The sequence below is a fragment of the Thermobia domestica genome, chromosome 5 (genome assembly GCF_964235325.1).
Source record: "Thermobia domestica chromosome 5, izTheDome1.hap1.1, whole genome shotgun sequence".
In the NCBI taxonomy this organism is placed as follows: Eukaryota; Metazoa; Arthropoda; class Insecta; order Zygentoma; family Lepismatidae; genus Thermobia; species Thermobia domestica.
In genome coordinates, this window is record NC_137458.1 from 124,253,243 (window position 1) to 124,277,411 (window position 24,169).

Sequence of the window (24,169 nt, forward strand, 5' to 3'; positions counted from 1 at the left end):
CCCACAAACTTCGTCACGAATCTTTTGCAGAGTCTGTTCATAGCAAGCATTTAAATCTGTTTTCCTTAGAGTAGTTTCTGGTGGTACAACTTCCTTCGTGTATTTTTCCAGGAAATTCTTTAGTGTCTTGTTTTCCAGCTTCCAGAAAGGTATTCCCGCTGCATGAAAGCCTTGCATAGGTCAAAAGAAAATTGTGATTGTCTGTCTATTGGATGAACAAACAGCTGTTGAAATCAAGGACAATTTCTTCTGTCCCATTATTTTCAAAGCAGTATCTTTATGTTTAGCAGTATTCAGATGCTGAGATACAAAGTATTTATTGTCGTGATTAATTGCTTTGCCACATACTTTGCACAACAAAACTGCGCCATCGGTAGTAAACGTATCTGCGCCAAATTCAGTAACTTACTGCTCAACGGTATGCTAAATTTTGGCATGATGCGGCCTTTTGTGCGTTCGAATTTGGAATAAAGAATATTGCTTTGAATGCTTCGTTGATTAAACTTTGTTCTTTCTTTCTTTCTTTTTTACAGAAGCTCCAGTTTTTTTTTTTTTTTTATGCCGACTGGGGAAACAATGACCCCGCGAACAACAACTTGAAGGAAATCGCCGCTCTGTGTTGCAAGCGCAGATATTATTTTTGATAGCACGCTACCGCCTTTGTTCGCATTAATTGTTACAATCCCAAAGTTCGCCCACTTTCGTCTAAGCTAGCGTTTTTAAATCAACCTGAACCTAAAGTCAATGTTATTGTTGAACATATCACAGTACGCAAACATTTCAATGAAAAAATGACACTCCTAATCGAGAATGAGCATTTATAATTTGAAATTTTAAATGCTGACATCTATAATTAATTTTGATTGTTAACACTTGTCAACACAGAGATCGTAATTGTTGTATTTTTGTAGTTATTTTCAACTCTGATCGGTATTGTAATTGAAAGCCAAAACCATTATTGTGTGAACCACTTGCAAACAACACCGATCTTTTCGTTGTAATTATTGTTCTTTTGAATAAAAGCGGAAATATTCCAAAATAAGTTTGAAGTTCAGGGTGGCCACTCACCTGGAAAACCGGGAAAAGTCAGGGAAATTTTTAATTCTGGAAAAGTCAGGGGAATTTTGATGAAAAACCGGGAATTTTTACTCGGGGGAAAATTTACGTTCTGCTGTATTCCTAGCCATTTAGGCGGTTTATTTATATACAAAATAGCTTTGGTCGCTGGGGGCTTCGCCCCCAGATATCTCATTCGTTCCAGGTTTCGTTTATCTAGCTCTGCTGGTTTGGGCTGTGCATACTTTCTTCATGTTCTTTTGTCATTTAGTGCTGCCCATGAATTGAGCTGAAGCGAAATCGGGATCATTTTGTAATTAACACACTTGTTTTGTGCGATGGCTGCTCGATTTTCAGAATTCGCTCGGGGCTGCGCTCCTGCATCCAGTTTTGGTAGTCACGTGATTAATATAAAGGCTGAACGGTAGTTGAGTTCTGCCGGAAGAGTTCCGAATTTGTTTCGGATTTCACAAAATGTGTGGAATTTTGGTTAATGCGTGTATTTCTATGTGGAATCAAAAACTGTGTGGATTCCACATGCATTTGTACTCAGTGGCGGCAGTACTTTCTGCGACACACGATTAATTGGCTATGCTTTTTACAGATATTTGACCTTTTGACCACCAATTTGAGGTAATGGCATTCCCCTCCCCCTAGTTTTTACACCCAATTCCGCTACTGCATGTACTACTGTTCTAAAAAAAAAAAAAAAAAAAAAAAAAAAAAAAAAAAAAAAAAAAAATCAGTTACAAACAAAATTTTCTGATTTCTTAAAAGTATATTTTATTAGAGCTCATTTACTTCAGTTCCATTGTTTTGTTACACAATATTTCCTATCTATGTCGACCTGTTCCCCGGTTGCATAACCACCGCACGCCATTGCTGGCACGACAAAACCTTTGGGACCCGGGCCTACCTAAAGTTGTTAATGCCGGCTTTCTAGACCGAAGTCCGCTACTTCGTAATACAGGTAGCTCCATAATTCTTCTCTCCATACTCTCTGGGGAAACGGGCTATTATTAGCCATATGTAAGGCAAAAACACACTGCGGCTGTGAAGAACTCTCTAGTAACTCGGCCGATAACAACTTTTTGTCAGCAAAAGAATGCAATGGAATGTAGTGGTCAGAGTCCAGGTCCTTCTTCTCCCGCTGAAGAACTGGTTGTAAGTAAAGAGATGCTGGTGGCTTCCGAAGAATCCAGTGGCGGCTAATGTTAGTGTTGCAGCATTGCGCAACGACCAAAGTATTTCAAGAAAAAAAAATATTAGCAATAGTAGTAAAGAACAGAAAAAATACTTTCTAATACTCCCATATATACTTTAAATAACATATATATACTTCTGTAACTGTCCGTTTCGTTAATCCGTTTTAAAAAGCGAAAAATAATCCGTCACAGAGTCTCTAATTTATATTGTGTTGCAGCGAGCATACAACGACCAGATTCCTTCAGCGCGGGAATTGGAGCAAATGTTAAGTCTCTTTTCTCCTATCTCAGATATTAAAGGGTCTGGTCGTTGCAGTGCTTCTGCAACACAGCACGGTTTCCAGTGAATAAGAAGGTTTTTCGCGCTAAACGAGCTTTCTGAATTTTATTTCACTAGCAATTAACAAATGGAATTTGTTTTTATGCATTCATATTTTTAAATTACGGTACTTAAACTGAAGCAAATCAATATAATGACAATTAAAAAAGTGATAGCAGAATTACAAAATAAGAAAGAAAATATGTAGTAGAGCAGAAATCAAATGAAAGTAGAGCCGCATTTACAAGTTAAAGGTTTCTTCTACAGTAATTTGTGAACCAAATATTAATGAGTCAATATGCAGAATTCCTCCCCCCCTCTGGATAGTATTTTAGTATATACATATTTCTTTTATAAAATAAGTATATTTTATACTCTTGATAAAACTGTATGGTGGGGAACGCCACATTGAATTTGGGACTAATTAGCAATGCTCATAGGCGTAGCCACGAGGGGGGTCCACCGGGTTCGTACCTCCCCAAAATTTCGAAACTCGACTAGTTGTAGACTTTCTTAACGAACTATACTTGTTTAACAGAGAAATGATTGATGTAAGCTAAATATTTTATTTTACGCCTCATCATGTACTTCTTCTTTTCTTATAGAAGTAATCGTTCTATTATTTTTCTAAAAATTTAGGTGACAGTAATTAAGAATTACTTATCTTTTCGGGTACAGTATAAGACAGGTTCGTTATTACGTAGACGTATTGGACCTTCCTCAAATACTTTGGACCCCTCCCAGCTAACATGTTCCTATATCTGGCGGGTTTCAAGGTTGCTTTCCAGAACGTTGATAATAAACATTGTTTCGCCTCATGTGGAAGTATATTGTGTTCATCGTGCATTGCGTAACAACCAAGACGGATGATTTGGAATGTATTTTTTTCTTTTACGCACATGTGTGTGTGTGTGTGTGTGTGTGTGTGTGTGTTTGTTGATATATAAATTGGGTTGCCAACTCTGTAAAATAAAAAACCGGCACTTCCTCAAAATTCTCTATGATATAGGTCTGAGCGTGAAGTATCTCTGTTCGGACCTATCCATGGAAAGGAAATGTACTATCGTGAACAAAAGTGCATTAACACATATATTCTGTATGTCCTTAGAACATTCACTAATAAGCTTAATAGATACATTGTGCTATAAATGAGAAACTGAAATTGATCAATCGGCATTGATCAATTTGTTGTATTTACCAGTAAATACCATTTCTTTAAAATTATCGAAACAGATGAACAAAAGTATAATAATCTTTACGTAACAATTTTGGATTTCGAAAATGAAATTCACTCTTTAAACATATACTCTACTTCAACTATAGGAAATTGCTTTAAGAGGTCCTTTTCCATTCTTAATAAATGTATAAAATTCCTTGAAAGTAAATTTCAAATTTTCCCTGATACAGTCCCTGTCATATCTCTAAAATTTTCTAAACAGGTGAACAAAATATATTAATCGTTGATCGATGGTGAAAGGTAACAGTTTTGAGTTTACAGAATGACAGCTACTTTTCAATATCTATACTTTGAACTAGATACAAATTTGAAAGAAAGAAAAAAAAACGGTTATAAAGGGGCTGGTGAGAAGTTTGTACCCGTCACCGGCTTTAATCAAAATAACAGCAATTTTTCCGGCCAGTTGACAGCCCTATGTATGAATATGTGACATTTGCAATTCATATACCAGTATCTCTTTTGTATCAGCTGTTTTGGTTATTAGTTATTAGATTTAATTTTATTGTGTGTGCTTTATCTCTGTACATAACCTACAAATTCTGAATGAATTGCATATCATGGCTCCTGTAAATAACTTACAAAAAAAAAAAAAAAAAAATGCTCAGCTTTCAACTGAGGAAAAACTTACAACTAAGGCTTAGACAAAACAAAGAAAGTGTAATTCAGTAGTGTTCGAAAAAAAAAAAAAAGATTTAAATTTACAGAACATCTTATGGCAGTAATGTTGTATGCAGTAGATACATTTCCACAATTTATTTTAAATTTTCCTAGACAAATTGTGAATAAAGCGTGTTCAATGTACATTTAAAAAAAAAAAAATAACAATCTCTGCTACGAACTCTCTTCAGTCTACACTGAAGAGGTATTCGGATCACTGTCAGGGACTGAGTTTGCTAGAATGAATTGTTCACAATAATCTAGAAAAAATATTAAGTGAATCTACAAAGCTTCTAAAATTAACTGTACCTATGGCGTCAGTAAAAGAAGAAATTTTTTTTCACATCAAAAAGAATTGACACTTTCAAGAAATTGAATGTCCCAAGAAAGGTTATCACCATTGGTTATGCTTTCCATCGAAAAAGACCTGACAATAAGATTAGACAGCATGTATTAGGCAGATTTGTTCCAATCAAAGAGAGAAGAATGAACTTACTAATTAAATATGGTGATTAATCGGATTAAATGTTCTGCATTTTTTATTTTTTAAAAACATAATTTTATTTAATTTAACATGTCACATAGCATTTGCATCTAAAGTTATGCTGATTAGTCAATGAGTCCACTTTATATCTTCTGTCTCCGATCGTTCGTACTGCAACACCCGAAACCATAATCCACCGGCCGCCACTGGAAGAATCTATTAAAAATAAACATGCTAATGTTATGGAGTCGTTTCTAGTGTCTGAGTCAGTAACTAAAGCTGAAGTTCTGTGGTGTTTGCAGGCAGTAATGGAACACTTGTCATTCCGATCTGCTTTCCGACTGGCAACAAATTTCAAGCTCATGTTCCCTGATAGCGAAATTTGTAGTAAGATGCAATTACAACGTACCAGATTAGCTTATACTATCGTTCATGGTCTTGGACGACTTTTTAAAGGTGATCTTCTCAAAGAAATAGAAGCTTGCAAGCATTATGTTATTGGGTTTGATGAAAGCCTTAACAAAGTCTCGCAAAAGCAGCAAATAGACCTTACGATTCGGTTTTGGGACAATGAAAGAAACCAAGTGTCAGCAAGATATTTAAATTCAGTGTTCCTCGGACATTCAACGTCAGCAGACATTCAAGTTTGTTTCAAGAATGGTATCTTAGGTTTGGACCTCAAGAAAATTGTTCAAGTTTCGATAGATGGCCCACATGTTAACTTCAAATTTTTAAGTGACCTGCAGAAAGATCTTGCAAGTTCACCTTCAGATCCAATTCTTCTTGATATTGAAAGTTGTTGGCTGCATACTATGAATTGTGCTTTTAAAGCTGCAATGCAAGCAACAGGTTGGAAACTAGAAGAATTCCTAAGGGCGTCTTATAATTTATTGAAAGACGTTCCAGCTCGTCGTTCATAATACATAAGATGCACAGGGTCTTCTGTGTTTCCGAAAAAAATTTGCAGCATTAGATGGACAGAAAATTCAGACGTTGCTTCCCGACCGAACGGAAAGAAATACGTACAGTGGGCTGTTGATGAGAAGAAAGTACCACAGTGCAAAAACTTTGATATTGTAAGACATTTCACAAATGATAACCTGCTTGGTGCAAAACTTGGCTTTTTCACAACATTAGCAAAAACTGTTGAACCTTTCCTGCGTGAATTTCAGGGAGAAGCTCCATTAGCTCCTTTCCTTTACAACTCGCTCCAGGCCAAAGTATTGTCTGTTGCAGGTCGTTTTCTGAAAGATAGTGTTTTGGAAGGCAGGCCATTGGTTAAGATTGATTTCAATAATACCGAAAACTTAAAGCCAGCCAAGTTTGTAAACATTGGGTACACATCAAAGGATGCTATACGAAAAGCCAGTACCGTATCGGATAGACAGATTCTTGAATTTCGACAAAACTATCGCGCATGATGTCAGAAATTCATACTGAAAATAATGGACAGGTCACCTCTAAAATTCAACCTGACAAGAGCAATTTCTTTCCTGGATCCAAGTGTGTTTGTTATGGATGACACTGTAGCTGCAAAGGGATTGTCCAATTGCCTAGAAATTGTAGTATCCAAGAATTGGATTTCAGGAACATTAGCTGATGAAATCCAAGGTGACTTCAAAGTTTTTGCTAAAAATCCTCTTGTATTGGAAGCAATGAGGACTTATGACAGGAAAAGTAAGAGATTAGATGACCATTGGATGGAGATGCTGCATTTAGGTGCATGCTCAATACATATGACTGATTTTGTGAAATTTCTCCTCATTTTATCTCATGGAAATGCTAGTGTGGAGAGGGGATTTTCAATCAACAAAGAATGTTTAATTGAAAATCAAAGCGAGTTGAGTCTAATTGCATGCATTGCATTGCATGACTCAGGCAGGTACATGATAAAATTTCAGCTGTGGGTGGTATTGATAAGTTTCCAATTACAAAGAGGGTTGTCTATGCTGCCCGCAATGCTCATGGAGTATATGTTGAGTCTCTGAGGAATCAAGAAGAGGAAGAGAAGAAACAGAATAGAAATGCCATTAAGGATAAAGTTATTGAACTCGAGGCGAAGAAAATGAAGTTGTTGAATGATGTCAAGGAGAAACTGTCTGCAATTGATGAGATTATTGGTTTGAGGTGTTAAAACATTTAAGTGGATGTGGTCTTAACTTCAGTTTGATTTTAGTGAACTGCAAGTTTGTGATTTGAGGTTTTAAAACATTTCAGTAAAGTAGTGTTCGTTCCAGTAATTTGTAGGTGTGTGTACTTTTGTGATTAGTATTAAGCTTAAGGTTGGAAAGCGATAAGGATAGACATTCCTCTTCTCGTTTTGTGCAGCAGTTGGTTACAGTGGAGTGGAAACTCACAGGAGAGTTGAAAATTAGGCAAGTAAGTGATTAAAATTAGACTATTTATCTTCGCTAGCGGTTTTTGTGATTCTTTTTTAAATAATGATCCTCTAGTCCACATTGCATTTCACTTGTAGCTTCCGTTTAAGCTTTGAAAAACAATGATATACCAATTTTAGATCTCTCTAGAAATTTTCTGGAAAACCGGGAAAATTTCTGGAAAAGTCAGGGAATTTTGAAGTTCCAAATGAGTGGCCACCCTGAGTTATTTAATACTAATTTCTATTAATTGGTGTTAAATATTAACTATTAGTAGGGTAGTTTAACGCTAAGGTTTAGCTGTGACTAACATTATTGTGGTCTGAAATACTTTTGATGAGATTAATCATTGCTCTAAGTCGTCTGCACGAGCGATCTGCAGCAGCACAAAGAAAATTTAGGTGGCAACCCTTTCGTTTTTAAACAAGGAAGTACCTTCAGTACACGAAAGCAGAGCCTGGTATGACATTCTATAAAACATCACTTGATGAAGAGGAGCTATTCAGAACTGCCAGTTTTAAAAGAAGAGGAAAGAATACTGAATTTTTGAACCTAAAATTAAGGTACAAAGAACCTAATCTGATTTCAGCTAAGAAGAAGGCTGATGTTCTAGATCTTCTTCAATTCATCTCACCTGTTTTTCACCACTTCTATGAGAGTTTGGAAACCTCCCATGACATCGTGCATGTATACCCAAAACATGCTGATTGTGAAGAATGTGAGGAAGGAGAAGATGCAACAAACAAAACAAATCAGAAAGGGACCAGCAGAAAAAATAATTTTGTTAGAGTTAAGACTATAGCTAATGACGAAACAAAGAGAGAAAGAATTGGGAGTAACAGAAACCTAAAAACTTTGCGATAAAGAAGGTACGTTGTTAACTTTTTGTCTTACAAAGACTGTTTTGTCTTACTTATGAAGAATTCTGTCTTATTTCCATGTTATTTTCTGTTCAAAGTGCAAGAATGTGAAAACAATTTATTTTGCAAATCATTCTATCTATACTCCAACTTGAAATGCGCAATGTTTCCTCGGATGTATAAAACTCATTTCTATTGGCTGGGTTAAAATCAGTCAAGGGTAGATTTTTATCCTTACAGTCTGTTATTATTTTGTCCTCAGATACCTGTCGACAGATGGGCAGAGTCCGTCTATAAAACTTCTCATACTTATTCATTGCATAGTTTGAAAGGAAAAAAAAAAGGATAAAGCAGAGTCATTTCCGACTAGCATTGCATAAGATTAACACGCACACTTACTTTAATCTTTCATAATTTTCAGGAGAAACTTCTGGCCATAGCAGAGAAACAAAACACGATTTTGTTTTTACCTACCGGATCAGGGAAGACATTTGTGGCTGTTATGTTGATCAGAAGTTTGTCAGATTCTTTGAAAAAGTAAGTAACAATAAAATTTTCATGTGCAAAAAATGATATTATTATATACAATGGTGTATAGTATATACCAAGGATTTCTAGCCTTAAGATCAAAATAACATATATATACATACTTACCTTATTTATTCCAAATAGTGGGCAAGTGACACTCGACGGAATGCTGTGTGATTTTTGTTCTTTCTTTTTTTTTCCTGTTATCACCCAGCCATGTGCGCAAGGCTCGAAAGCTAAGTGTTAATGTTATATCGTTCCTTTAATGAATTTCGAAAATAATCATATAAATATTTATTATTTTAATATATATATTTATCAATATACTAAGTAAATCAGTTACATTAATATACCGGTAGTGGTCCAAAACGATAGAAAACTAAGTATGACAGGTGTTCAAATGAAAAAGTACGAAACGACACTAGGTATAATCGAACTCTGCATTCAAAAGTAATCACCACTGTCCGTGAGCAGCTCAGGTTGTTGTTTCTTGGTGGACTTGCGTAGGCTACGGAGTGTATCATGGTACACGTCACTGTTAATGGTTTTTCCGTGCTCGAGGAATTAAGTGAGTATCGGACCTCGGACGTCGAAAAAGATGGTGAGCATTACCTTGGCTGCTTCCATTGTATGCTGCCTACTTTGTCCCTGGCTCGAAGTTATGGCACCAGTTCTCGTCATCGGTGACGATCCGCTCCAGGAATGCGGTATCTTCATGATACCGGAACAGGTGTTGGAGTGCTAGCCCCATACGCAGTTCTTTCTGCTGTTCGCAAAGCATCTTTGGAATTCACTGCGCGCACACCTTTCGGTAACCCAACCTGTCGTGCACAATTGTCCACACTGTTCCAATGCTGGCCTCCACCGTCACTGCCAACATTTGCGTTGTGACAAGCCGATCATTTCTCACCAGGTCGTTCACCTTGTCGATGAGTTTGGTCGTGATTACAATGTTTACCTGGCCTGATCTCGGGTCATCACTCAAGCTCTTCTGACCTTCACTTTATCACTGACTTGTTGGATACACAGTCTCCCCCGTATACGGCCATCATCCAGTGATGAATATCCTCCGGTTTAATCACTTCCGCAGTCAAAAATCTGATAACACATCGCTGCTCCTCAATTGTCGAATTTTTGAAATTTCGATGTTTCGTATACCGGGCTATTATATCTCTACGGCGAATTTTTTAATGTTAACGTCATGATTCCCTCACACGCACTGCCGCGGCAATTGAACGAAACACACAGCTACCTGTTGCTCTCCTACGTCACGTGAAATGCACCCGAGCATGCACACAACCACGCTAGAAACTACACTGGTGTCCAAAACGATATAAATCTAGTTCACAGCCAAAAAGATAACATAATCCTAATCCACATGGACCAAACATACCTGACTAATCCTAGGCATCCAAAACGTGGACACCTGCATGAATAAAGTGTGCAAGGGAAGAAGAAAACACGCAACACACAGTCCCAACACCTTTATTTGACAAAACTCAGCATAGTTGAAAATAACCTAATGTGTGTGGCGAGAAGACAAATGAGTTTATGGTGGATCAAGAGCATCAGTAAGGCGTGTGGTTACCCTGCGCGGCTACACAGGCTGCACAACGTCGTTCCATGCTTCCGATCACTTCGTTGATGAGGTCCATCGGTATCCTTGGCCACTCCGCCCGAAGGGCAGTACACAGGTTCGGAATCGTTCGTGGTGGGGGCTGTCGGGCTGTAATCCAACTTTCCGGAATTGGTGCAAGTGCGATGTTGCCGGTGGTTTGAAACCTGTGCCACAGCCGTGAGATCACACTTTGTGGTACATTCAGTTTTCTGGACAACTTCGTTTGTGTTTGCCCAGATTCCAGCCGTCCGATTATCCCGCCTCGCAAGACAGGGTTTAATGTGGGTCCTCGTGGCATGTTGAAGCCTTCACATCGCACTAACACTATTGCCACACACGTCTGCTTTGCACACGACTCAGCAATCGACTGTGGTGTGGTGTGCTGTTATCAGCTGTTCTTCGGGCACTTCTCTTCCCTCCCTCGAGCAGCCCTTGTATGACCTTCAGTACACTTTCTTCTGTGTGGCAAGGTCAGTTCTGATCGCACTGTTCTATGACGGCTGTATGCCGCTGTTCCCATTGTGTGTTCCCACGTTTTCCCATTTTTCGTAATTATGCTATCTTTTTGGACACCAGTGTATATTCTCTTCCCTAGATGTCGCACTACGTTCTCTCAAAGCAGCATATCTTGTTTCAACCGGTTTGGTTTGTAAAATCACGAAAATAAGTATTCTTCAGTTTGCAAAATTTCTTTTCCTAATAACAACAATAAATTAACCTTTTAGAGTACCGATTTTTGCAAGTTACCAAATTATAACTATTCTAAGGATAACAACTAAAAGATCTATATTAATTCATTTGTCCCCGAGTTATTAGCAAAAGAAAATTTGTCAACTGTCAAATACTTTCTTTTCGATGTGTACGACGTTTCGTATCTTCTCATTTGAACACTCCTTATAATTATGAAAAGTTAACTACATTTATCTATCTATTAAAATGCTACAATAGCAACAAAAGCGTCTGAGCTCCAATCTATAAACTTTGATTTCAACCCTTTGATTTACCTTATATGTGATTTCACGTTTAACAGAAACGAATATTTTAAACTGTGTGCGCTTCAAATAAATTATTTAAGTAGACATTTTTTCATATAAAGTTTACTTTTTTAAATTATTGTTCAAAGCTTTTGTATTTTGATAAGCCTTTTCCAAAATCAATGCAAATGAATTGTGATGCCATCTGTGGAGTTCTTTTAAACTATACGTTTGTGGGTGTTTATATGTTTGTGGCCAATCCTTTCGACAATGAGATCTCGGAAAATACAGGCTCTAAAAATATGACGTTTTCACTGATCGATTGCAAATTTTGTGTAGATTGTCCAGTTCTAATTCAATAATTAAAAAACATGGTCATTCTTTCTTTATTACATTTTTACGGGTACACTGGAAGTATTGAAATTAAAAAAGAAAAGAACTAAAGCATCATATCCTACGCCTTCCAACACCACATAATTGTATACGGGGGTTGCATACATCTCAGGCATTTGCTTCATGGCCAAATGATAATGAAAAATGAAGGATAACTATTTCTCCACTCTAAGTTGAATCTTTATTGTTGGGAGTGTTTTGCCCAATGAATACAATATATCACTGACATCATAATTAATTGTGTTTGGAATGTATTTGCTTATTACATACTGCATGCAAAAAGAAAGAAAATACTGATCATACATGAATTAGAAACTCCAACCGGAAGTAGGCTCAAATCTTGCAAACGGTGCGAGATATTGAAAAAGTAATAGAAAAAAATCTCTCTTTTATGGTATCTTTTGCCGATTTTTATCAAGACGAGTTTGACTTGTGTCTGCAAAAGACATGTACAGATGTTGTGAGGAATGACAAGGAGATTCATTCTCATATGTGAATGATGCGCTGTGTAGAGGGCGCAAGTTAAGCTAGTCTGTAACTTCATTATTTATTGTATTGTATGTGATTGTGTTTACTATTGTTCTTAGATGTTCGCTTTCTCGGCACCAAGGTGCGTTTGAGTATATCACCAGTTTAACCAGCTACAAGTCTATGTGGCCATCACAGAAGAATAGATCGCAACCAGAGATGCACTCACTCGCTCCATAGTCATGAGAGAAAGAATCGGAACTCAGAAGACCTGCCCTACAAGTGTACTATCTGAATGAAGTTTTTGCGCAACGGAAAAAAAATCTATGTATATATAAAAAAAATAAACTTGAAATTTTGAAATTAAAAAAATCAGGATTCGTGACATCCAACGATGGGTTCCCCGTAAAATTTCCTTTATGTCATTTCCCTTCAGATTTATTAGCACGACGGATAGGAAGACGAACTATTATACACTGACTGATCAAGCTGTACTATACCAAACCAAATAAAATCTTTATATTCTACTGTACATTTTCTCAAGTACGAAATAAAACAGGTACGAATATACTATCTAAACCTTCACTTGTTTCCAGAAAGCTGTATAGTATTCTTACAAAGTCATTTTTACATAGCCATAGGGAGCAACGATGCGTTCTCTTTATGCTCCTATGGCTAATCGGTTTCCAAGTACAAATCACTACTCGTGACTAAGCATTTTTGTTTAATTCCGCATACACACATGACATTCTTAATTTATTTTTCACAAACGTCACATTAGCATTCACATTATATAATTATGAATCATTTGTTTCACTTACATGCTTGTGCCTCCTTCGTTTTGTATTACTATTCTTAACCATAAACAAACTCTAGATTCTATGGCTGTATATTACAGCTTGCATTTATAGGCACCACATCTCAAGAAAACCTTAACCTAGTATACACAAAAAAAGTATACACAAATTATGGAACTTTAATCTAATCTAACCTACAACACATTCACACACACCCACACAAAATGAAAATTATTCTTTCGTAAAGACGTTTTAGTCGGCACAAAAGGCCAATGTTAATTTTGTAAAGCGATTTTGCCGCTTACGGTATCTCTACATCTATATGCATAAACGCACAATACGAAAAACCAGTTGCCCCTATCGAAAAAAAAAAAAAAAATTCTCAGCTTTCAGCCAAAGTACAGCTTTGGAATCAACTTTCATACGAATACTTTAAAGAGGAAGAAAAAAAATCTAGGTATATTATATAGATTTGACAGCAGAGAACGTCACTCCTATCTATTATCTCATATTTGTTTACATAAGAGTCGAAATACTAAGTAGCCAAACAAATAAAATCATAAAATAAGGAACAAATACGACTGCATATCTTAGTTTTGGCTGATTTTTATTTTGTTATTGTTATAGGATGATCGTTCTTAAACGAAATTACGTTAAAGGAATCGATCCTTACGTTATATCCATAATTTATTCTATTTCCCCCATTTTTCTAACAAAACTCAAGCCGTCACATATTGTCTAATTAGGTAGATCCTTTGGGAACACAAGGGATTACGAATGCATGTTTACACTGCTATATTTTATTAAACACACCATTGTGACACTGTGTCTAACTCGATTAATTTGAAGGTTAAAAGTAGATATTTCCATCCAGGTTTCGAGTTTCTGACACTGTTTTACTCAAAATCAAAATCAAAAAAACATTACTTACAGTTATCCAGATGGAAAAAAATTACACTCCTTGAAATCTGAAGTACTGTCCTGAATCAGCATATGACATTCTGCACACAGGCCTGAACTTTCATCTTCATTATTTTCAGATTAAGCTTTCAATCATTCCCCACCCCACCCCCCACCCCCCAAAAAAAACAAGACGCAGAATAAAGTATATTTTATGATTGAGCGGTTTATCTACTGATGAACTTTGTCGTTCTCAAAAATTAGTTAAAATTTCTTAACTTCAACAGTCTAACTTATATTAGCATTCGCCATCTGGCAAAATCAACAAGAAACTGCCTCACCAAAGTTTTCACTGTTCGTTCCGTTCCGTCCAGACTGCAAACTTCTATATCGCAAAATTTTCGGCTGAATAACTGTCAAACTAATTTCGCATAACTCTGTTTTGTACCAATGTTTTTTCCACTTTATTTTCTTTGAAAAATCGACGGGCAGTATATAGTTACTGCTCTTCTAGAACTGACGCCATTCAAGACAATAACAATGTGACGTAATAATACGAAGATCGGCTAAAGAGCAAATGACAAGATACTTCAAAGGAAAGCGACCAATTATAGATAGTTTTCGTAAATCTGTGCTACTGACGTCATACTAGACAAGATTGAAGATGATGAACTTAAAATTGAGTAATTTGGACGAATTTCTATCAAGATGACTGAAATTTAAATAATTTTTTATGAATGATATTTTAAATTAAAATTTGAAGAAAATTTCTGGGAGAACTTTTAGGATGATCTGAGATAGGAAAGGCGTTCTACGGGTGCACCTCGTTTGCGCACAGTTTTCTCCCAAAGATCTACGATAATCTGTAGTTAAGTGACAGCTGATCGAAAAGTATAAAATCGTGGTTTTGCGCAGTTTTTAAATGCGACGTTGCCAAATCTCAATATAATCATGCTTAAGCAAATCATGCAGTTGCGCACAGTTTCAATACTTTAGAGAATAAGGGTAAATATGAAAGATACGAAAGAAATATTCAATTCTGCTGTTCAATGTTTATTATATTCAATTCTGCTGTATCGTACATTTTTTACAACTTTAGTCCTTGAAATTTGTGTCCTACAACTTTAAGATATTTCATTCTCGAAACTTCGCTATGTGTGGAGTTTTGAAAGTACGTGTATAATTTCATGATTTGTTCCCTACTTTGAATTTCTTCTTTCCTTTGTGGTTTCGAATCACCTTTCCGTACCGAAGCGATCTTCAAACGTGTTTCATGCTGTATTTCAAGTAACACTGATACTACCTTATGGACATCAGGTGCACTAGAATAGAACTGGCTGTTGTAGTGACGGTGGAAAGATTCTGGTCCATTTGTTGTCCTAGGTGCTGGAGATGGTTCACAAGCCCACATCACTGGAGGGTACCTGTGATCTAAATCCTTTGGTGTCAGGTGCCACCGAAATCAGATCAGCAAAGGCATCTGGTACTTGCTCTGGAGATAAATACGGGAGTCCAAAAAATGTCTTTAGCCAAGAACCTAAAAAGCATAGAAATTAAATTCAGTTCAACATTGTTGACTTTTTTATGGATAGTTCACAACTTAAATTTTCTAGAGTAGTCTTGCCTAGAGTAGTAGCCACAAATTCATATTTAGAAGACATAATCTAATGTCATGATAGTAGAGTTATTTCAAAAGTACACACCATAAAGAAGTAACTATAAAACCGAAAAGAAAAGTAACTAAGGCACAAATCATAATGGTACATACTTAACTGTGACTTTGAATGTAAATAGGCACTACGGAGATCGCTATCACTTTGTATCTTTCGCCACCATGCTTGACCTAGGTGGAACCTGCAACAACGAATATCACAGTCTGGGAACATCACTCTGATATAAGTAAAAAAGTTTGTAAACAGAACGCTGCAGCCTAGCTGTTGCGCACCTAATCCTACATTTCCCCACTCCCTTCTCCGCGACGATGATGTTTTGCAGTGTTGCAATCTGCAGGGAGCGGAATGGTCTGAGGATTTTCTACGACATTTGAGTGTAAATGCTGTATACTGACTGTGCCAGTTCGTACCAATCAAAAAATAATAATAAAAAGATAAATTTTCCTTTCAGAAGGCATGAAGGGATCGCCCCGTCGAAAAGCGTCAGTGCTTGCAGTGTATCCATGAGGTAGTCTGCACGGGCCCGGCCCGTGGATTAATAATATGAGGCCCGACCCGAGTTAGAAATATGTTTTAGCATTTAGGCCCGACCCCATGTGATAATCAAATGAGCCCGAATTACAAAAACTTAACAATTAAGGCAAAATTGTATTTTTTATTTGCAACAATTAGATGTTTAATTTTGCAGTTTAAAAGCTTTCATGATTCAGAGACAACAAGGAAATAAAGGTTATCCTTTACATTTAGTTAACTATGAATTCTCTTTTTTTTTTTTTTTTTTTTTAAAAAAAAAGTCATTATATAAATTCTCATATAATATAAACTGACATTGTCTTGAAGAAAAAACCAAGACACTTTGTTCCCAATGCTTTTGTTCCTTTAATCCAGTGTAAGAAGCAGTATTTTCACTCAGACAAGCTAAGCATATTTATTTCTGTTACTTTTAGTTTTTTTCTCTATTACACAGCTTTTCTCTCAATTGCACAGTGATTTTAAGTGTGGGCGTCTTAAGTTACAAATTTAGGTGTGCGTTAAAAGTTCTCCAGAAAATATCGTTGTATTATGCCCGAAAAGGTCCCGAGAAATATGATTGTTTATTTAAAAAATTACGGTCCGGGCCCGGCCCTAGGCCCGAGCTCGTGCAAACCTCTACCATGAGGTTGCTTACCTACTAAAAAAAAGTAAGATTCGGACTTTAAACATTTTAGCAGGTGATATTTGTTGTAACATAAGTTTGCTGAGTTAGTATCACTGGAACTTTCAAAGCCAGACCAGTGGATGGAAGAGTAGTGGGGAGGATGGCGGAATACGAAGTGCTCCGCAGCGATCTGCGCATCTTGGTTTGAAACTTGTCAAGTTATAGCTTCTATGGCAGAATTTTCAAACTCTACGTAAACATATCTGAGTGTCACTCTTGCGTCTAAACTGATAACCATCTTCCACATATCTTCGTAAGTCTATCTTTTTTTGGCAATAACGCGAAGCATAGAGGAACATAATATCCATTCTTATAGCCGTGAATGGTATATAGCTGGGCAAAATGTCGTGGAGAATATGCAAATGTCCCGTCAGCAAACAATTCAATGCCTGGAAATCACACCAGAACCTGAAATGAAAAAAGAATAAAGGAATAATAATACCGAATAAGAATAAAGAACACATAGAAGCGAAACATTTTCTTCACATGGCCTATATAGAAACAACTATATAAAAACAACATCAAAATCAACAACTAAAAAGGAACACATACCTGATGTTTTCATTGCATGAAAGAAAGACTATTTGCGCTGCTTCATTGACGTACAGAAACCTTTCTCCAGCCATAGTTATATCGTTCGTTCTTTCTTTCAATTGTTGAATAGCTTCGGTGATATCTTACTGGGCATTTTCTTCCTCCGAGATCGATACATTGCTTCTCTGCACGTTTTCATAACCTTATGATCAAGCTTGTCATTTTTGAAATCTCCTTTCTTATGACTTTATTTGGCCGTTCGTCAAGGCATTCTACAACACGACGTTTACAGTTTTCCCTCAACAAATGCCTGTTAACATTTTCAATACTCCCTTGATGATTATGCTCCACTCCCTTCTGTAATAACCTGCTTTCAGTACCATCAACTTCAATTGTAGCCGAGCATGTTTTCAAGGTACACCTGCAAAATTAATGGTTTGGTGTAAGTAATCAATCATTAGTAGATGGAGCAATAGTGAGCAGGTGCCTCACCAAAAGGTCTATAGATTAACTCTGCTACTTTTGTATGAAAATGTATTCAAAACCGAAAATGTTCGAAATCTTAGAGTATTAAGTTAGTTTACATCCACTGCTTCATTGCCTTACTTTAGCCAGTGGAGAGACACAGTAAGCTACGTTTAAACTCAAGGATTATAAACGTCAACATAGTCTGTAGAAATTAAAATTGTTCACAAAGCAATCTGAGAAGAACAAAAGTTTCTACTCTCACCAATTTAGTAAGTCTATTTTAACTTACCTCCATATTGATCCTTTTCTTCCTTCACGGAAACGACGATATTTATAACCTCCCATTATTATGCATGGTGCGCCTTTCTTCGTAGTTGATATCTCGAAGTCCATACTGTCGTCTCAGTTTCAACAGATTACAATTATTCTCAGTATCCTCCAGTATATATATTCATATCTGGTAGTTAACAAGTTCCAGAGACACAGCAAGTGGTTCCTGATTGGTTACCGCCAGCCAATCCCGTGACAGCTACCCAAAGAGAACTACAAAAGCGAACTTTTAATTAACGAGCTACTGCCAAGTGAAAGTCGTTAATTAAAAGTTCATTTTTGTAGTTCTCTTTTGGAAGCTGTCACGGGATTGGCTGCCACCAGCTGGCGGTAACCAATCAGGAACCACTTGCTGTTTTCGCTATGTATCTGTTAGATAAGTGAGTTAGTGTGTTTGAAGAAGCCAAGAAAGTAAGGTAGTTGGAGTTACTTAGGTAATTTAATAAATTAGTTTATTTTATTTAATCAAATCAGTCCTGTCTTGTTTTGCAAAAAAAAAAAAAAAAAAAAAAACTACAAAATATATTGTATATTAAGATCAAAGAACGAATTGGCAACGTTGCATACCATTTTGTGCGCAAAAGCATTCTTATCTGCATGGAATGATAAGCTGGAAGAAAGTGTGTGCAAAAGCATTGCACCTGCGTTCTACTGATGAAAATGAAGAGAAATATGTTAAAATTTTTAAGAAATATAAGAAATCAAGGCAGAAATGAACAAAATATATATAATAAATGCAAAATAAATCCTAACCTATTCTAAACACTTTCTAACCTAATCCTACCTCTAATATTATGTAAGAGAAATAAATCTCAATATTGTACCACTACAACTTCTCATCTTATTTGACGTTGTTATACGATATTATACAGGGTGTACGAAAATTCCCTAACGTGATAACTCCATGTTGGGAGGTATCAAGTCTGTATATTAAAATGCTAGATTTATATGTTCGTCCCCAGTCCTTTCGACAATGAGATCTCGAAAATCACAGTGGCTAAGCGGTTAGCGTATGCGCCTGTGGCGTGGGAGACTCGGGTTCGATTCCCGGCGGGAGCTCATGTGGTTCGGATTCCACGTTAATCAGTAGGTCCACGTCTCATATAGCCTCGCTGCTGAACGGGACGCTAAACTAAAATCAACTCAACTCAACTCAACTCGAAAATCACAAATGCTAATCTATCTATTAAAATGCTACAATAGTAATAAAAACACCTGAGCTCCAACCTTTAACTTTTTATTTCAAACCTCTCATTTACGGTTATTTGTGATTTCCTTTTAACAAAGACAATTATTTTAAATAAATTATTGTGCACTTTAAATAAAGTATTTAAATTTATTTTTGCACAAAGTTTATTTTTTAGATTATTGCTCAAAGCCTTTCTATTTTAATAAGCCTTCTCCAAAATCAATGCAAATAAATTGTGCTGCCATCTTCGGAGTTCTTTTAAACTATATGTTTCTGAAAGTTTATATGTTTGTTGCCAATCCTTTCGACAATATCTCAGAAACTACAGGCTCTAGAAAGATGCCATTTTCACTGATCGATTGCAAATTTTGCGTAGATTGTCCAGTTCTATTTGCATATTTAAAAAAACATGGCCACTATTTCTTTATTACATTTTTACGGGTATACTGGAAATGTTAAAATTAAAAGATAAAACTAAAGCACCAATCCTACTCATTATATATTGCAACACCACATATAGGGGTTGTATGTGTCTCAGGCGTTTGTTTCATGGCCAATAATAATGAAAAATGAAGGATAACCACTTCTACAGTCTAAGATGAATCTTTACTTTTGGAGTGTTTTGCCCAATGAACACTATATATAACTGACATTATAATTAATGTGTATATAATGTATTTGCTCATTAAATACTGCATGCAAGAAGAAAGAAAACACTGGTCATGCATGAATTAGAAACTCCAACCGGAAGTAGGCTCAAATCTTGCAAACTGTGCGAGATATTGAGAAAAAATTATCGAAAAATATCCCGTTTATGATACCTCTTGCCGATTGATTTTTTTTTTTTTTTTTAATCAAGACGTCTTTCACTTGTGTCTAAAGGGTCATGTATAGATGTTGTGAGGAATGAGAAGGACATTTATGCTCATATGCGAATGAGGCGCTGTGTACGGGACGAACAACATAGATTGAAAGTATTTGAGAACAAGATCCTGAGACGAATATTCGGACCCAAGAGAAACGGTGATAGGGAATGGCGGAATTTTCATAACAAGGAACTACATAATTTATACGGTTTATCCAACCTTGTTAGGGTCATCAAATCTAGGAGGCTCAGGTGAGCAGGTCATGTAGCCAGGATGGAAGAAAGTAGAAACGCTTTCAAAATCTTAACTGGAAGACCAGCCGAAAAACGACCATTAGGAAGACGTAGGCGCAGATGGGAGGACAATATTAAAATGGATCTCGCAGAGATAGGAATACAAAGTAGAAACTGGGTCCAATTGGCTAAGGCTAGAAGTCAGTGGAGAGCTTTTGTGAACGCGGCATTGAACCTCCGGGTTCCATAGGCCATAGAGTTACTTAGTTTATGTATTTGCTTATTACATACTACATGCAAGAAGAAAGGAAACACAGATCATACATGAATTAAAAACTGCAACCGAAAGTAGGCTTAAATCTTGCAAACGGTACGAGGTTGAAAAAGTAATCGAAAAAAAATCTCTTTACGGTATCTCTTGCCGATTTTTACCAAGACTTCTTTCACTTGTGTCTACAAAGGGACATGTGCAAGGAGATTCATGCTCATATATGAATGATGCGCTGTGTAAAGAGCGCAGGTTCAGCTAGTCTATATATTAAAGTACTAGGTTTAGATATTTGTCCCCAATCCTTTCGACAATGAGATCTCGAAAATCACAAATGCTAGAAACGTGCCGTTTTCACTGACCGATTCCAAATTTTGTGTAGATTGTCCAGTTCTCATTCAAATTTTCCAAAACCGTGTCGTTATTGTTCTATTTAACATTTATGGGCCGTTTTGAACCCATAAGATTAATACTGTTGCAGGCTGAAACTACCATGTTAGGCAACTAGTAGAGAAGTTACGTATAGCGGGTGGACGGACATTGCAGGCTCTTTGTTTAAATCAATGGAAAAACCTATCGCATGCTGGCAACTTCAAAGGCCTCAAGAGACACAATGAGGCGTACTCGGACGGATATGGATTTATTAGGAAAAAAATATTTCCACTTGATATCATTTTGCTTCTACAAATTTGCTACAAACTCACTCCAACACCTATACATAGCAATTCACTTTCTTTGTGAGTCTCCTGTCCTTTACTTGGGTGAGTAAGGAGACATGCATAGTGGGAAGGAAAGTCATGGTCATAACAGAGCGGTGTGCTCAGTAGACAGCGCAGGTTCAGCTAGTCTATATATTAAAATGTTTGGTTTATACAGGCACGTAGGATTTCATAATAGGGGAAGGGGGGTCCGTGACGAAATACTGTGGTTATCACACTACAGGCTGGATCATACTAAACTATTTACTGGCAACATATGTTGGTTCGTTTAGTCAGTATTTCGTAATGCGGGGTGGGGGCGTGACATGAAATACTGTGGTTACATACCAGGGGCTCGATCCATCTAAAATATTTTACTGGCAACATACCCATTTGTTAGGGCACTAAGATGAGAATATGTCAGTAAGTATTTTAATTACAAACTATGAAGAAAACTCGAGTAAAAGAATATTTAAAACATATTAAAAAAGATATAATCTTTCTAGGTCATTCGAACTCAGTTCTTGTCTTTCTTCTTCTTTTTCTCATCTTCATTTAATGCCGTCAAGGATGGCAACGAGATCTCTTTCAGCAGTAAACACCAAGGATGTTATAAAATAGGCCCATACGTATCTCCATCCTATGAACTCGATGAAGCCAAAAAACAACCGAGCATCGTCTGAGCTGACACATCTGATTGGCTACATTCCTTTCCGACAAGACTGTTGGCTCAAAACATTGCGATCTTAGTGGCCCGGAGCGGGCAGAGTGGGTGTGGCGAAACTGTGACGTATAGCTTCACGATTTAGTTGTATGAGCAGATCCTCTATTTTATAACATCTTTGGTAAACACATCCAATAAAATGGTTAGTGTTGCCGCGAAATTGAAAATTTCTTCAACAAGTGTAACTGGAACCTAAGTTGCCATGCTCATATTATTGGTGATGGGTGCATCTCTTAAGTTCTACCTGAGTGTCTGTCTGTTCGAACCAGTTTATCGATCGTCATTTGTAGTCTATAAGATTAGCATGGAACTAGATGGAATTCGGTATGCTCCATTACAATAATATACATTTTTAACTTGAATCCCCCCGTTTCCTCCATACATAGCTCCTCATAAGAAAGAGTAACCAAACGCTTGCTGTGGCTTTTTATTTTTAATGCTGGTTCTTCTTTTTCTTTTCGTTTCATCCTTAATATTTTTTCATCTCTAGTCTGAGGAGGGGGTCCGGACACCCCGGACCCACCCTTGGCTACGTGCCTGGTTTATATGTTTGTAGTGAAGAAAAGTTTGTGGCCAATCCTTTCGACACTGAGTTCTCGGGAACCATAGATTTTAGAAAGATGCAGTCTTCACTGATCGATTGCAAATTTTGTGTAGATTACTCAGTTCTAATTGAATATTTAGAAAAGAGCTGTTATTTCTCTGCTCCACGTTTTAGGGATGCTCTTTAAGTATTGAAATTCAAAACATAAAGCATCATATCCTATGAGTTATACGTTCCAAAACCACACATTTGTATACCAGGATATTATGTCTGTACGGCGTTTGTTTCATGGCCAAATGATAACGAAAAGCAAAGCGTAACCATTTCTCTAACCTCAAATGAATCTTTGTTGTGTGGAGTTTTTTGTCCAATGAACACCATATATCGCATGCAAGGAGAAAGATGCGAATGATACACTGTGTAGACAGCGCAGGTTCAGCTAGTATGAGTTCATTCCTTGCTCGTCCCCGTTTGGGAATAGCTATATATCATGATCCTGGGTTCGTTCCTAACTTCCGATAAGGAATGATCAAGTAATAATGAGATCGAACACCAATTATTATAAGGAAGAATCCACACTCACGGTCATCAGATTCGAGTGCATTCAATAATCACAAGATGGCTGAGTCGTGTGCCCACCGTCACTGGCGAGTCACACACATTACGGCTGCATCGATAATATATTTCTCATCGATAATTTCAAAAACAACACTTGTGGAGGGAATAACTGACATTGCTGACACCGGATGGTTGCAGAGAAACAGAAAGAAATGTACCTTTCACTGCGCTATTTCAATGTACTTTACCTGTAACCTAATAAAATATTAAATCATGCACACAATATAGTATAATACTTATCCTTTCACATAATAAAAAAAATATGCTAGAAACAATGCACAATAGAACTATTAACGTATTGTCACTTGATTAAAAATAGCATACGCAATAAATATTTTAGTGCATATATTTTGACTTTTAAGAAATTAGGAACACACTGATACAACACAAACACAATATATTCTGATTAAAAAAATAACGATGATGGCCCTAGAGCTCGATTTCGACGCACACGAAAACGACACTAAGAAGCACGCACGTGTATTGTGATTTCGATAGTTTTCCGAAAGACAAAATATTTCGTGAAGAGAGAACCACTATTCTTCTTTTGCTGGCCGTGTGATGAATTGTTTTCTCCAAAAGGGGTCCTTGGATGCTTCTCCCATTTTCCAAGGCATACAACGTTGCAAAAGTACAATTTATTCACAAATCCTTCAATTTGTTGATCAATTGATAAATGTATTTTATATGCACTAACAGTTAAAATCTATTAACTTCTTTAGGAATTTATATTTGTATAGTGAACACATTTAGTTGTAGTCTTCGAACAATCAGACAAATACGTGTTATTCCGTTTGTGTTTAGGAGAGCACTCCACGCGCCTCTTTTGCGCGTCACTTTCCTTGGTTCCTTTCAGAGCGTATGAATATACTAGTGGAATAAAAATAGTTCACACACAACACTTAGTTTTTATATAACTGCTTCGACAATATACCTATCTGATTAGCTATCA

General features: G+C 36.7%; 2 protein-coding genes across 7 annotated transcripts in view; one reads left to right on the forward strand and one right to left on the reverse strand.

Moving 5' to 3' along the window:
* Window positions 1-24,169, forward strand: part of LOC145686102 (endoribonuclease Dicer-like) — a 323,942-nt gene that overhangs the window by 101,968 nt on the left and 197,805 nt on the right. For 5 of the 6 annotated variants that reach the window (XM_081759049.1, XM_081759045.1, XM_081759050.1 and 2 more), the window contains exon 3: window positions 8,618-8,733. The exons of the other annotated variant lie outside the window; for it this stretch is intronic. In XM_081759049.1, the coding sequence (XP_081615175.1) occupies window positions 8,618-8,733 (116 nt within the window). The remainder of the gene's footprint in view (window positions 1-8,617; window positions 8,734-24,169) is intronic. 6 annotated transcript variants of the gene reach the window in all.
* Window positions 16,891-18,310, reverse strand: LOC145686104 (uncharacterized). The gene is made up of 2 exons (XM_081759053.1): window positions 18,037-18,310; window positions 16,891-17,700 (listed from the first exon to the last, which is right to left on the reverse strand). The coding sequence occupies exons 1-2, from the start codon at window positions 18,138-18,140 to the stop codon at window positions 17,475-17,477; spliced, it is 330 nt and encodes a 109-aa protein (XP_081615179.1). The 5' UTR covers window positions 18,141-18,310; the 3' UTR covers window positions 16,891-17,474.

Bases quoted from the DNA above. Each gene is read 5' to 3' on its own strand.
- LOC145686104 (XM_081759053.1), bottom strand. From the start codon at position 18,140: ATGGACTTCGAGATATCAACTACGAAGAAAGGCGCACCATGCATAATA. The intron at 17,701-18,036 runs GTAAGTTAAAAT...TTAATTTTGCAG, and splicing joins AGAAAAGGATCAATATGGAG to GTGTACCTTGAAAACATGCT.